General features: G+C 35.2%; 1 protein-coding gene across 2 annotated transcripts in view; it reads right to left on the bottom strand.

The window, feature by feature from the left end:
* Positions 1-295: 295 nt before the first annotated feature.
* CFAP58 (cilia and flagella associated protein 58) overlaps positions 296-15812 on the bottom strand; it is a 116339-nt gene continuing 100822 nt past the window's right edge. For both annotated transcript variants that reach the window (XM_074295526.1, XM_074295527.1), the window contains exons 16-18: positions 13467-13586; positions 10255-10388; positions 296-855 (exon numbers count right to left, since the gene is read on the bottom strand). In XM_074295526.1, coding sequence (XP_074151627.1) covers positions 744-855; positions 10255-10388; positions 13467-13586 — 366 coding nt within the window. In that variant the 3' untranslated portion in view covers positions 296-743. The remainder of the gene's footprint in view (positions 856-10254; positions 10389-13466; positions 13587-15812) is intronic.

Raw genomic sequence — 15812 nt, 5'->3', positions numbered from 1 at the left:
TATATTTACTGGTTCCCTAAATTAAGTACTTGTTTTGAAGTTTTCATACATTGGCTTCACTATTATATTATATATTCTAACAAAGCAAATATCAAAATCTCTAAAAATATTTTGTATTTGTTGTGATTTTTAAAAATAATACATTGTCAGCATGTCTCTTTGGAATAGTTTTCTTCCCTCAGGACTGAAGATAGCTTCTATACAGAAATCATTTTCAAAATACTCATTTTTAAAAGGTCGAGAGTTCCACTTTCTTCAGCATCTCATGCAATTACTTTGTCTTTTGACTTGTTAACAGAGGATAAAAAAGTAGCTTTTTATTTAGAAGGCTGGAGAATATGCACTAGATTTCAAAAACATTTCTAAAAATACAAAACATTAAAAGTATTAGATTATCTAAAAACAAAAATTAAACTCCAAGGCTTTTCCACATGGAGTGTCTAGGTTTGGTAAATTTCAAGTCAGTCAGATGTAACAGCCAAAGATCTGGCTCAAACAGCTTAACCGAATAGATCTAAGTACAATCTGTTTATATCCACACAGATCAACGCAAACTTCATCTTTGTTAAATGTCTGCAACTCTGCTGATTCTTATTGAGTATTATTTCATTTTGCTTCCTGGAATCCAAGTATTGAATTGAGTGGAAATTCCTCATCCATGTGACATAGAAAACATGCCTTCCAAACAATTCTGAGCAAATGTAATTGATTAATCAATTGGGTACTGTTAGTTGTTCCAGATTTTAAGCTACTGCGTTGGTTGTCTTATTGATGGGGAATCCTCCACCAGTATATCGAGGGCCAGGTCTGGGAGTTGGATAAGTATTTTCTATAATACCGAGGCTGTCCTTATTCCTTTAAAAAAGAAGAAAAAAAAATTAGTTGATTTATCATCTTTCTCCTCTTGAAAGTTTGATGCTATCAGAGCTCTTTGGTACAATTACTTAACCATTAAAATGGTCTGATTAAAGCTGACAAATCTAATGAGATAACTACTGATAACATTTGGATTATGAAACAGCAATAACTAAGTGATCCCTCCTAATGTGAGCCTAAATATGGATAGAAGACCTCATTATAACTAGAATGTTTGTTGGCTCCCAATTCCTAATGATCTTACAGTTTTATGAAACACTTGCTTATTTTTAAAGGATCAATCAAGGTATATTTGGTTTTTTCTCTTTACTGAAGAATAATCAAATTCATCATCAACTTTTTAATTTTAAAATAGTCCCTGAAAAACTTTTATTTCATATGTACAGAAATCAGTAGGTATTTATATACCTTCATTAAAAAAATATTCTGTAAACATCAAGTTGCAGCAATTATTACTGGAACTTTGTTAAAAATACAAAAAGAGGAAAATAAATTCATTAGACAAAATCTAAAGGAAAAGAAATTAAATATTAAATTGTTCTAAGGGATTACAGAGATCTCCTTGTTGGCATATTATGTTTTCTTTTTTATTGGCAAGTTCCCTGAAATTAAAGCTCAAATGGAAACCATTCCCAGAAACTCCAAATCATAACTTAATAATTCTTTTAGGAATTTTTAAAAGTAATTCCACTTTGAGAAACACAAATTTATTTCTTTAAGGGAATGAGGAATTAGGAAAAAGTCAGATTGATAACACAAGTACATCCTAAAGGAAATTTGTGTTGGGAATTAAGGAAGATGGGAAGAATGACTAAAAAAAAAAAAAAAAAAAAAAAAAAAAAAACTAGTGAGTTAAGAAGAATGATGTGTGGAATAGAGAGATAAGGTGAAGAACTTACAGTGAATTATTTTTCTGTATTTTATTTTCATTATTTCTGTGTTTCTCCTATGACCTGTATAATATGTGCAGGCCCATATTTACTTCAGCCTTGGCCAGCTATATCCGAAGCCTGAAGGCCTGATTTTCTGTTTCCCAGAAATCAGGTGATTTCAGGGAAACAGAAGCCTCCCTTCCATTCCAATCTCTCCAGATAGCAACAACCAATTAGATGCCTCCCCTTCTTTCTCAATGCTCTGTTGTGATGTAATCTCTTGTATAAAAACTGTGTATCTTTACTACTTCTTTAGCCCTCCTACCATGAGCTTTCTCTTTCCCTTATCCCATGATTGAATAGCTCATCCTCCAAAGGTTTAATAAATCTGCTTTCTATTTTGAATGATGTCTGAGTAGTCATTTGGGGTAAGGGTCTTCTACATCTCACACAGTTGTGAGCTCTCTGGGTTGGGGTCTTTGGTGGAGATGGTTGTGTACCCCCAATCGGGACAGGCACCCATGGAGTAGTTTTCTCCATGCTCTCTGCCTCTGAATGAGCAGCCTCAATCCCCTCTTAGGCAGAGATACTCAGTGGAAAGCAGAATTAAAGATTAAACGAAGTAGAGAACCTGATAACTGGCATCACGGCCTGAAAGACATTTACACATGTAAACTCGAGGTAACACTCTTGGGAGTCTGGGGGGGTCTATTGGTTGGATCAAGGGAGATCCCGAGCGATTAGCCCTCCTAAATTTGTTTTTGTGTTGAAACTGCTTTAGACCCCAAGAAAAGGACTTTTCCTGAGGAAACTCTTGGGTGGCTGTGGGACATGAAGGAAAGGGCCTCCACCAACACTTGGACTGGATCCAAGGTGGGAAAATGGGATAGAAGCAGTCCAAGAATTTGTATCAGGATGTTAGCTAGGGAATTCAAGACTGGGATGAACTTCCCACATATAAAAGGGAAGAAAACTGGAAAGATGTTCCCAGGACTATTTGGGTATATCAGACTTAAATCTGTTATGTAAAAGGTGAAAATAGCAGTCTTTGTGTGTCTGTGTATGTCTGATTTGTATTTTGTTCTATGTTAAAAGTTAGCAAGCTTGTAGTGGTAAGAATTCAGCCTCTGTGTTGCAGGCTTAGAAAAATATCAGTCTAAATTGTGGGAAAGGGGAGAGAGAGGGGGAAAAAATAAAAACATAGATTGAAAGTTTGGAAAGTTTTGAGAAAATAAAAGAGCAGTGTGCTATCTATCACTTTAAAAGTTTCTATAAACAAGGGGCCCTGTTATCAGAACTCAGGCTTGTGGAATCCTGCCAGAGAAAAAAAATTCAAGGTAAAGCAAGGATTGGTGCTCAACTCTTTCCTGGCTTACTAAAGAAAAAATGTTTGAATGGAGTGTCTAGGTAGATCTTAGGAAATTTCACAACTAAAATACTGGTTAATTTAAAAATAACTTTAAATTGGTTATGTATGTTAAGATTAGAAACTTAAGACTGAAAATAAGAAATTGCAGATATTGGAAGGGAGGAATAAAAATAGAGTAAGAGAGGTAAATAGCTAAACGTGGGGGCTCTATGACCTATTGGACCGTAGAAAAACTAGGCATGTTTCAAAAAAGAAAAAAATGTCCCAAGAGAAGACAGAAAAATCATTATTAGCAAGTTTGCTTTCATGGAATTAGAGAACAGAAATTTTAAGAAGGCTAAACTGGTAATTGTCTGCAATATTTGATTTGAATTGTTTGAATATTGTGGCCTTTACAACTGAAGAGAAAACCTTTTTTTTTTGCTTTATTATTTGGTTGGAATTCAAATTAAAATATGGGTTATTAAACAAAATGCCAGTAGCTTACCTGAGGAGAGGTTGTGTTTGTATCTCCCTACTTAAATGGTATGTTGCTTTTTTAAAGTATTATGTGAACTATATTATGTAAACAATATTATAAGTTTTATGAAATTTGGTTCTAAGTTAATTGTAAATCTTGAAGTTTAAAGTTTTAAAAAGAAGGTGATTTAAAGAAAATAGAAAAGAAAGATTGATTTACAAAAGCAATTAATAGTTTAAATGGAGCATCTAGTCAGAAGGGTTATTGGTTTGGGAGTGTTTAAAGTATGTCAGGGAAAGTTTGAGCAAGTAGGCATTGGGAGGAGAGAGACAAGAGAGATGGGACAAGAGAATGAAGGTGATTTAAGATCAGTGAGAAAAAGAAGGAACTGGTGGGAAAGAATAGTTACAGAATCTGGCTGTAAGATAGGATGTGCTTTTGCGGGAGCATGGCAGCAGTGGAAAAGTAGTGCAGTTGTGTGGTTCCTTTGGCTGAAGAAACTGTGATTTTAAGGGGCAGACTACTCTTCCAAGATGTTAATTGATTGAATATTTGTTTCTTTAGATACATAAATTATGAATATTAAAGAATATAATCAGAAATGTGATATATACTTTGAAAGGATTATTTCAAAAAAGTTTAATTGATGTTTTCAAGAACTTTTTAGATTCTTTTATGTGAAAATAGGAAGTTTTAATTAACTGTATTGATGCCAATTATCTGAAAGGTACTCCAAGAATAATACTTTCTGCTTTTGTCCTTTTGAAAATGTTTCTGTTGTGAACAATATGTAGTTTGGGATTTTTCTGTGTATTGGGTATTTTAAAAGCAAAATGGTTGGTATAATATTCAACTTATTTACGAATTGTGTGAATTTTCTGGGATAAATTTCTTAATGTTACCGATATAAGGTCATAGTAAATAACTGTTTGCATTTATCTGAAACTTTGGAGATAAAATCTTTTGGGCTCATAGTTAATACTGTTTGGGAGTTTTAAAGATCCACTCTGTGATGTGCTGAAGGTTGAGTTTTAACTGCTTATGTTATGTTATAATTATATTCTTGCATTTTTTCTTCCTGTGACTGATTTCTATGATCAGAACAATGGTCAATAGAAATTGTTAATGCAATTCAATTATGTCATACCTTGCTGTTTCCAATCTGATTATATGTAATCATTATATCCCTAAATGCTTAGGCAAATAAGTATTTAGCCTGGTCATCTGTCTGTTACTGGATATTTGTGTTTTGTTTTTAAAAGGTTTCCAACTAATGAGAGGACAATTAACAATGGTCTGTTGTAAAGGACTGAAACTCTTGCTTGAATCAGACAACTGAGCACTTAAGGCTAATTACCTATTGGACAATAACTCTATTAGCATGCTTGGGAAAATGGCCCTTCTCACTTTTCCGTGCTGGCTTGATCTTTTGGTGTATACAGATAATTGTAGGAGGTATTAGAGGGTGGTGTGAGACAAGCCAGACACACTTTGCAGCAGCACAAGGAAAAGGGAAGTTGGTGGAGAGCGTGTGGCAGTTTGTTGATCCCCTTCACTTCTCCCCCTAAAGACCAGAACTTTTGCTTATCCTGACTCTGGCTGATCCTGAGGTCTCCAGGGAGTTAGCTTTACAATCTGTGAAATCTAACTGCTGTTATATTTATTGGAAATATAGCTGACAACCATTTGCCTGCCTTGTGAAGCAAATAGCTTCTGGCTCTTCACATTTGACAGCATTCTGGTGAATCTTGATTCTTTCTATCTCAGACTGTTCTAATCTTTTTAGATTTGGTTTTTTGATGTTCTAGATCTTGGTTAAATTACAGATTATTGAACCTCTTCTGAGACATGGATCAGCCCATCTGAAGCTTTGGTAGCTGTTAGCATGCCACACCCACCCCCAGCACGGATTGAGAGCCTTCACTCATTTCTCAGCCTGAAGCAGCTTAGATTGAGACCATCGCCCCTGCTCCTGATGTAATTTGGACTGATATGGAGGAAGTGGGAAAGTGGTTGATGAATTATTGTTAAAATTACAACTGTATTTCTATGTTTAAGATTTGGGATGGAAATTGTTAAATTGTGTAACTATTGCTGTTATGGATGTATAGGAACTTTATATGTGAGATGGTTATTTGATGCTTTAGCTTTGAAATTCCTTATTCTGTTGGAATTGCTCTGGCAGACTATTCTCTGATTTCCTGATTTTAGGAAATCTCCAAGATATAGATACTTGTCCTGGGACTAGCAGTCTCCAGCCCTATGACCCCAGTTTCTTAACTGGTATCTCAGCATTTTCAAAGGACGTTTCAAGCCTCTAAAAGTTTGGGGTTTGCCTGCCTTCATGGTCTAACTGTGCATGCTCTGATAGCTCTGTTCAGAAATCTGTATTCTAGTAGCAGCCCTATCTGTATCTCTGAGTGGGTCAGGTGGAGCTACTCCAAGCCTCACCCTTCCCCTAGAGTGGGGTACCCCTCCTAGCATGGGCAGCATAATTGTCTCAAGCCCTGCTACTCCCTATATAAGCAGAAGCTGAGTTAAGTGCACAAATGACTGCAGACCACCTAACACAGTAAACTGTCCATCTCAAACTGAATTCTCTGGCTGAGATGAGGGCCTTTGTACTGTTGATAACTCTGGGGTTGTCAGGAAGACTCTTTCCCTTGCCATAAATTCTTACATTGAATTGGAAAAAAATTATGGTGCAGGGACCTCCCAGGTATCTAAAGAAGGTAATTTAATAATTCAAATATTCAGAAGGAGAGTGTGTAATGTTGTGCCTCAGTTTCCCTATATTGTCATCTTTGGTAATTTATTTTTATATTTTTATGTCTGCCAAATGCCAATCTGTTCTGTGATAACTGTTTCCCAGACAGTTGGTGGGAGCAATTTTAATGGTATGGACTTATTGCAAAGAGTGGAATTATCCTGTTGTCACTATGTCTACCCTGTATAATTACATTAGTAACCAGAATAGTTCAATGGTCCCTATCAAAAGTATTGCATACAGAAGATGCTATTAAAATGATGATTCTTCAGAAAAAAGGCTGGAATGTATTAGAGAGGGATGATCTTGATGGTGAATTTGATAAACAATGTATAGATATGTTAACTGATTTTGAACAGTGTATAAGTTCTTCATAGAAATATGATAAAATCATTTACATATAATAAAGGAGGAAATTGTTATGTGGAATAGAGAGATAAGGTGAAGAACTTACAGGAATGTGTGAATTCTTTTTGTTATTTTATTTTATTATTTCTTATATGTTATTATATATAATTTTAATTCTGTGTTTCCCCTATAACCTGTATAATATGTGCAGGCTCATATTTACTTGAGTCTTGGCCAGCTATATCTGAAGCCTGAAGGCCTGATTTTCTGTTTCCTATAAATCAGGTGATTTTGGGGAAACAGAAACTTCCCATTCCAATCTCTCTGGATAGCAACAACCAATTAGATGCTTCCCCTCCTTTCTCAATGCTCTCTTACTTGTGATGTAATCTCTTGTATAAAAGCTGTGTATCTTTACTACTTCTTTAGCCCTCCTACCACAAGCTTTCTGTTTCCCTTATCCCTTGATAGAACAGCTCATCTTCCAGAGGTTTAATAAACTTGCTTTCTATTTTGAGTGATCTCTGAGTAGTCATTTTGGGTAAGGGTCTTCTACATCCCACACAATGAGAAGAGATTAAAAACTGATAAAATGAACTGGGGTGGGAGAGAAGCTGTGTCCAGGAGAAGCCAAAAAAAAAAAAAAATAGCCTGAAGGGTCAAGAAGAGTAGGAGATATTATTCAAAAGCATTCCTTGAAGGAGGGAAAGAATCTAAATCATTAGCTAATCAATCCATCTATCTCCTAGTAGAACTAATTTCATTATCATCAAACTATCCTCAATACATGGGCAAAAATCTTTATCTTTAAATGTTCTCAGCAAGGATGAATCCCTCACATGTCCGGAAAACTCCTGCAATTACTGCCTACTATACATATATGCATGGCACCTTCCTTTCCACCTCCCTTCTTACCACTATCTAACTTAAATTTCCCCAAAATAATAAATTTTAGCTTGATACTCTTGGGCTTCATCATAGCTGACTAATATTAATAAATCTCTTTATTTTAACATGCAATTTTGATTCCCTTTAGTAATTTTTTTCTAGTCTAAATACTTCCTAACATTTTAAATCTTGACACCTCATAGTTTTCTTCAAAACTTGTTTCTCTCCTATAAATTCACCATTGTCATGTCTTCTTTTTTTTTTTTTCCTGAAGTGCAGACCTTAAAGCAAGTGAAATCACTCAACTAAAAACTAACAAAATCATAGATAGTTTATGTTTAGAGGAAGCAAAGGATTTTATAGCAAAACTATTATGGTAGAATAAGATAATTAAGAGTGACAGGTCACCGTACTCTGAGCCTAGAGCTCTCTGGTAATGACTGAGAAAGTTCAAATAAATATAGACTAAATCTTATACCCTGGCAGGAAGGAGACAGAAAGTGATCATGTTGTGCCACAGTTTCCCCAAATTGTCTTGTCTCAGTTTCTCTAAATTGTTCCCCCTCAATCCCCCTGGTGCAATCCTGTTCATTAGGGCTGAGATAATTAGGACACTGGCATTCCAAAAGATAAAACTCCAGATGTCCTCAGATACCTAATTAGTATCCTCTATCTCTAAGATCCAGACTTTCTGTATCTAGTGACCACCCCCTTCACTCCCAGTTTATCAGAATTTATGGTCTTCATCTCCCACTCTCTCAGAATCAGATTGATAATCCATTCCCACTCTCAGTGCTTGGACTCCACTCCCTTGCCTTTGTCTCCCCTGATCTTAGAGCCACATATAAAAATCGTTGAATCATTGGAATCTTACATATGATGCTGAATTCTTTGAGGATAACGTCCAATTCAGCCTTGGAGGCAGAATGGATTCTGCTCTGCCTCCAGACTATCTCTCCCTCTCAGAAATCCAAATAAAATATTAAAAACTCTCTAATCTCTATCTTGCCTCAGTTTCTCCAGCATTATATTCATACCTCAGGTAGTAAACTAATTCATCTTTAAAAGATAAATCTTTAATAGATTTCAGTCTAAAATAAAAATCCAAACAAAATCCTACCATTAGGCATTAAGTAGATAAAACCATTGACTAAATTCCGTACTTTGAAAAAAGTTTATAGGATTTTTGATTTAGAATGATAAGAGACTTTAAAAGTAATCTAAGTCCATTCTCTCATTTTAGAGATGAGAAAATGAAGACCCAGAGAAATTCAGAATGTTGTCCATTATCAGAGAGGCTAACAATTGTTGTCAATTCTAAACATAAAAGTAACATAAAAGCTGCATTTTGATTTTGTACACATTACTTAATCTCTGTTTTGCTGATCTACTCACCAGAAATACTTGGAGTCTTAAATGTGAATGAGACTGAGCAAATCAGGATGTGGCAAAGGTACAACAAAGGCACAAAATAAAACTCCTCTGATTCTGGATCTGGCAAGCTTTCCATTACACAAAGCTGCTTCTTATGCCAAATACAGCATTACCATCCAAAAGGTGATCTTTACATTTAGTTAAGAAAAGCATTTAACCAATACTCCCTACATTATAGCAATGTTCTATTCCACTGAAGGGTAGGCATCCAAAAATTTTAAATAAGAGATTTTTCAAGGAGTGTTGGAAAGATGAATTAACTTTGCTAATGAAGTAAGAGGAACACAGGCAAATACCTCAGAAACATCTGGGTCATTTGCTAGCACATTCCAATCTTCATGCAATTGAAATATCCATACTCAAAAACCACCAAATTATCAGCATAAGCATAAAAATAGCTAACACTTTATATGGTGCTCTAAGTTTTGCAAAGCACTTTGCATCTGGAAATATCTTCATTGTTTTGGCAATGCTATGGAGCCTGAAGGTTATTCTAGGTTCACCAATTAAGAGTGAAATCTGCTAATCTTAACTTCACTAACCCTTAAGATTAGGCCAATAATAACAACAAAGTAATAAATTACTTAAACATAAGGAAACTCAAAATTATATTCCTGAAAGAAAACAAGAATTTAGTACTATAAGTACTAAAGTTATTTTCTAGAGGATTATTTAATCAGTCAGAGATGGATATCCAAGCATTGTATTGGTTGAAAACACTGATCCTAAAACTTAAGGAAGGTCATTTAGAGTCAACAATTGTTGTCAATTCTAAACATAAAAGTAACATAAAAGCTGCATTTTGATTTTGTACACATTACTTAATCTCTGTTTTGCTGATCTACTCACCAGAAATACTTGGAGTCTTAAATGTGAATGAGACTGAGCAAAGCAATACTGATTTTGAATCAACACAGCGAAGAAGTTATCCATAAACTCCCAAAGCAGACTAAAATATCTCATCATGTATTCTTCATTCTAACTAGATATTTACTGATTAGTGACAGGCGTTAGTGAATCAGAGCCCCAGATTAAAATCTGAACACTTGACCTAGCTTTAAAATTAAATTTGACAAGGAACCTTGAACTGTCATCTGCCTTCTGTTTTCTCATGTTTCCCTCATAGGTTCTCTTGCCCCTCAATGACAATTTGAAGTTTTCTTGATGTCTGTACCATGTTTTCACTTATGCAAATAATACAAAATAAAGGGGAAGGGGGGAGAAGAATCACAACTCTTACTTTTGATTTTGTTCCTTGCGTTTCTGAGTGAGGTATTTCTTCTTCACACTAAGCAGTTCATTGGCAAGTCTCTCAATCTCATATTTGTACTCTTGGCTCTGTGACTCATACATATTCAGTTCTGAAGACAAAACCTAACATCCAAAAAAAAGTGGCAGTAAGGTAAGATACAGTTAGATGACTTCCTTTCTGTGATAGAGCTAGAGGCTTACAGCAACATTCAGTAGCCCAGAAAGGAAGTCTAAATGGACCACACCCAGGCATATGATAAGCAAATGTAAAATCACAAGTCAATAAGGGAAACAAAGGCCTTACTTAGGACTGAAGGATTAAAAAGGGAGTAACAAAGCTTAAAATAAAGTATCATTCTCTAACTTATCCCAATAATATGAAATAGTATTCATTAGGCTAAAAAACAAAAACAAAAACAAAAACAAAAACCTATGGTTTCTTAAAAGAAAGAATCTGTGTTTTAAGTGGACATGTGAACACATGACCCACGTAGCCTGCAGCACTCTGGAGTGGGCTTAAGATTAAAATATAGCTGGAAAATCATTAACAAATTAATAAAATGCAACAAAATAGAGATAATATTAATACATGATTTTTCTAAATTAATATGTGTCTGCAGGGATCTTTATGTTTGACTTAGTAGCCCCCATTTCTGCTGGAGTTTGACACCAATGTTCTAAAATATATTCTAAGAACATATGCCAAATATACCCAAAAGAGAGGAGGAAGTTTTAAAATTAAATTTGCTTTAAATGCTTTTTTTTATTTTTATTTATTTATTTGTTTATCTGAGGCAATTGGGGTTAAGTGACTTGCCCAGGATCACACATCTAGGAAGTGTTAAGTGTCTGAGACCAAATTTGAACTCAGTTCTTCCTGACTTCAGGGCTGGTGCTTTATCCACTGCACCACCTAGCTGCCCCTAAAAGCTTTTTTAAAAACTATCATGAAAAAAAAAAAATCACTAAGGAGTATGACTTCAAAACTTTTGAGTGAAAATTGATTCTAGAATCATGCTCCTAATTCCTTTAATCATCACACTGTAAGTTTACATTTTGCAAGTCTGGAATGGATCATGGTTCTTGCTGTTTTGTGTCCCTTCCTCGAATTCTCTGGAGCCATTCACAAATTCTGATTTTACCAGGCAAAGGGAAACTTACCTTGAAGATGAAAAAGGTATAGCATGTACTTAAGAGACTCAATCACATTGTAAGAAACAGAAACATGAAGTGTGATTATCTGCTTCAGCTAAATGTGAAAAATAGATGTTTCTATGGTCACCAACAGGCCAGAGTATATGTATTTCCCTAAGACAGTAGGCCATGCATTTCATATAAGATCTCAATGTTAAAATCTGTCCCCAGTCTCTACAAGAAGCAGAGACTGCCTTCCATTCTATTTATGGGGCATGTGATTTATTCTGTATTTCCATTTCCTTTTTTCTTTATTTCCAAGATTTGCATGAAAAGAGGCTCTTCGCTTCTTAAGTGTTCATCTGCTTCTGAACCCTTTCCCCTTAATTGCAGTGGAAATGATTATGACTATGGTGATGCCGACAGAAGAATATGATTTCCAGTTAGGGGAAAATCTGCCACAACAGATGAACTCTAAGAAACATAGATCCTGTTTTTAATCCATAAATAAAGGATTAGGAAAGAGATTACAGGCAATGAGCCCAAATCAAGTGAAATGCTCATTAACATGAACCTCTGAACTTCTTCCATGTTCTATCAACTATATTTTCTCATATCAAGGAACTTGACTTTCTGGGCTGAAGGGTTAAAAACAGTCCTGAAGATTCCATGAGCCCCTCAGCACAACATAGGATTAATGTAATGAGCATTTAAATGCAATCTTCAGTTTACAACAATATTCATCTAACATGATGCAACTTTATTATAAAAATAAATCAAAAAAACAAAAAATTATATTTACTTTGTTGAAAGACTCATTCAAAAAATTAACACAAGCAAAATTCTAATTTTGACTCAGACCATTATGGAAATCACAAAATCTCAAATGCCCTCAAACCTATAATTGACCAATAAGCCCCTAAAACATAACTCAGATCTTCCCCCCTAGCCTCAGAATACTTCTAATAAGAGGGAATATTCTATCCATAGAGATGAATGATAGCAATAAGTACTTACAACAGTGTCTTGTAAATTAATGTTGTAATTAGACATATGTTTTGTCTGCCAGTTTTTTAAGAAAAAAACTTATAAAAGCATATTCTTCAAAGAATACTTGTAAAATGACATCTGTTTTCCCCATGCACAGAAGGCTGTTGAACTTCTCAGAAATAAGAATTATGGTGTTAGGTTGATGGCAAGGGTCACTACATCTTTGTGTCCCCTGTAGCATCTAACAGCAGACTTTGAACATGGAAGGAAATCAACAAATATTTGTTATAGATTTATATTTAAAATATACCATTATTTTGATTGTATCCTTGGTATATTACAAATATTTCTCATGAATCCTTCCTTTTGTAACAACAATATCTAAGTATTTAGTAAGATAATGTCCAAAATACAATAAGGAAATCCATGGGGAGGTGTTGGAAAGAGCCAAAAGTGCAAACAGAAAAATGAATTGTAGACACAGACTTACATGGCATAGTCTTAGAATATTAGATTTAGCATAATCCTTGTTCTAAGGAAAGAAGTTTTTGGATAAAATCCAATTCTTGTTTAATATAAGTTTAACTTTCTTTCCTTATTTATTCATCACATTAATGGAAGAGTATAAAGCTGGGAGCCCATAGAGAACTTGTACTTTTTGTATATTTTCAAGTGACAAAAGAGAAGTTCATTCTGATTTGAAAAGGTAGTCTGATTTTGTTTGGCAATTAAACCAAAACATCTTTCCCTCCTCCCCACCTCCCCCACCCCAGCACCAAAGCTCGAATTATTCTATATCACCCATGAAAATTCCTTAGAATTTCCTGCTCCAAAACTAGTTCTCTCCTTTTTTGCCCAGCTGGCTCTTTCTAGTAGGGATGCTTACACTCGGTCTGAGCATTCAAGAGCTGAGGAGGGGGCAGTCATCCCTGCCTCTCCTCTGATTTATGTTTAAGAAAAATATTAACCTAATGATGTTCAGAACAACAGCCTGACTGAGAATCAAGGATATGTCTTCTGAGCTCCTGAAAGACCTCCCTTTTAATAGTAAGTAGTTAGACAGAGCCTTTAACTCACTTTCAGTTGTTTGGTTTTCTCTCTTAACGTGTGCCTGTAGAGTTGCAGTTGCTCAGCTGCTTCAGGCCCAGGCTGCCGAGCTAAGATGTGCTTCAGTTCCACATACAGCTTCTCCTTTTCCTGCAGGAGATATTAAGAGAATCATATGACTTCATGCCAGAAGAGATGTTAGAAACTATCTAGGTCACCTTCACTCATTTTTTGCATGCTTAAACTAAACCCTAGAGAAAACGAATGACTTGCCCATTGTCATTTAGCCAAAGAGCATCTGCCCCAGGATTTAAACTCAGGTCTTTTGATTCTAAGACCAGCATTTTTTTCCTAAGGGACAAAATTCAGTGAGCCTTGTCCTGAGTTCTGAATCTTCTCCACACTCAACATCCAAGGTCAGAATTGTGCTGGTGACGCCAAGCAATCAGATCATCTTGACACCATGATAAGGATACTCACTTTAAAAAACTCCAGATTTTCTAGTAAAGAAAACCTAACCCCTACTAACTTGCTTCAATTTTCAAAATATAATGCTGATGGATATTCTTGAGACTTAATTGCCTGAAATTTACTTTTAAATCTTTAAATTGAAGACATTATGTAAAAGGCAAAAATTCACTTCCACAGTTTTCCAAACATTAGGTACCATCACAGAATCCAGACAAATACTGAGAAGACAAGTGTTATCACTTATCAATTTCTTTATTTCCTTGAGTTAACTATGATTTAAAAAAAAAAAACCATGATAGGTAAAAAAGACTCTCATTAAAAGAGACATCCAGTTAATGAGAAGCTAATTTTTACAAAGAAGTAAGTATTCCAAGTATTGTCATCAGCTAACCCGGTTTGCCAAAGAACATAAAACAGTCAATAAAAATGTAGCTAAAGGGAAATTCATTAACTGGCAATTGTTATCATTTGTTGTAGTTTCTATCTTCCCTTGACACATTATGGAAACTTTATTATAAGCACTACAGCTCCATTTACCAGGAAGTGTGTACATTACTTAAAATCAGTTTCACAGAATAAATCCATTCCATATACATGCCATTCAGAACCTTCTGGATGAATATACATCAAAAATATACATCAGAAATAGTCCCAGCAATGGCATGGAAAGAAAATACACCACACCCAAGGGAAGAATATCAACAAATAAAATTATGAGCGGGATATTTTCCTGTACTATAATAATACCCTCTATTTCATCATCATCCAAAAGGATCATCACCCTAAATGTTAGTAGCAAACAATAAATATAATATCAAGATGTGAGTTTACTTTATGTAACCATTAAAGATTACCTTGTGGGAAAAAAAATCTTTCTGACATAGCTTGAAGATTTCACTTAAACAAGTAAGGACTAAGGGGGAAACCCAGCTAACTGTATTGGTACCTCTCATCTGTTTTACTTTGGCCAGGAAACAGTTGGGACTAAAATTAAAGGATCCCACAGAAGGGAGAAGAAATTAATCTTGCTTTTGTTCAAATATAATCTTGAACTGATTATACTAACTTCTTCCCACCAGCTCAGAATATTTCACAGAGGCTACTGTGATTGGGCCTGGGATAGGAAGTCAAGTGAAAGATACAAAAGAAACTTCAACATTCATTAACATTCAATGAACATTTACTCTACATTTGCTGTATGCAGAAAATGGAGCAAAGTGGAAAGGAAAAGACAATATTGACATAAAACACAGCTCCCACCCCATAAAGCTTAGCTCTAGTACCTTAGGAGATATGGTGGTAGACTCACTGAGGAAAAACCTGGTCCAAATTATATCTTAGATACATTGCTAGCTGTGTAATATTGGACAAATCACTCTAAGCCTCAGTTTCCTCGTCTGTAAAACTGGGAAAATAAGACTTGTACCTACCTCCCAGAGGGCTGCTAGTTGTGGTAGTGGGTAGAGAGTCCTGGGCCTGGAGACAGGAAGACCACAAATTCTCCCTAGCTGTGTGACTCAGGGTAAGTCACGTAATCTTATTTGCCTCAGGTTACTCATCTATAAAATAAGCTGAAGAAGGAAATAGCAAACTATTCCAGTATCTTTGCCAAGAAAACCTCAAACGGGGTCATGAAGAGTCAGACACAACTAAAAAATAAAAATAAAATAAAGTCCCAAATTGTGAGGCCCAAATGAGAAAACATTGTAAAGCATTTTGCAAATTTCAAAGTGGTACATAAATGTCTGCTATTGTTACCATCATCAAAGTTAGAGGGGATATGACAAAAACAGATTATTATAATACCCATTATTAAATGAAGAGTGGATTGGGGAGTTTCAAAACAAGTGCTCCATCAACTCTGAGGGGATGAGTTAATGGTAACCATGGAGATCAGAAAGACTT

This window comes from Sminthopsis crassicaudata, chromosome 2, assembly GCF_048593235.1.
Source record: "Sminthopsis crassicaudata isolate SCR6 chromosome 2, ASM4859323v1, whole genome shotgun sequence".
In the NCBI taxonomy this organism is placed as follows: Eukaryota; Metazoa; Chordata; class Mammalia; order Dasyuromorphia; family Dasyuridae; genus Sminthopsis; species Sminthopsis crassicaudata.
The sequence above is the reverse complement of the archived record's forward strand: the minus strand, read 5'-3'. Positions and strand labels throughout refer to the sequence as shown.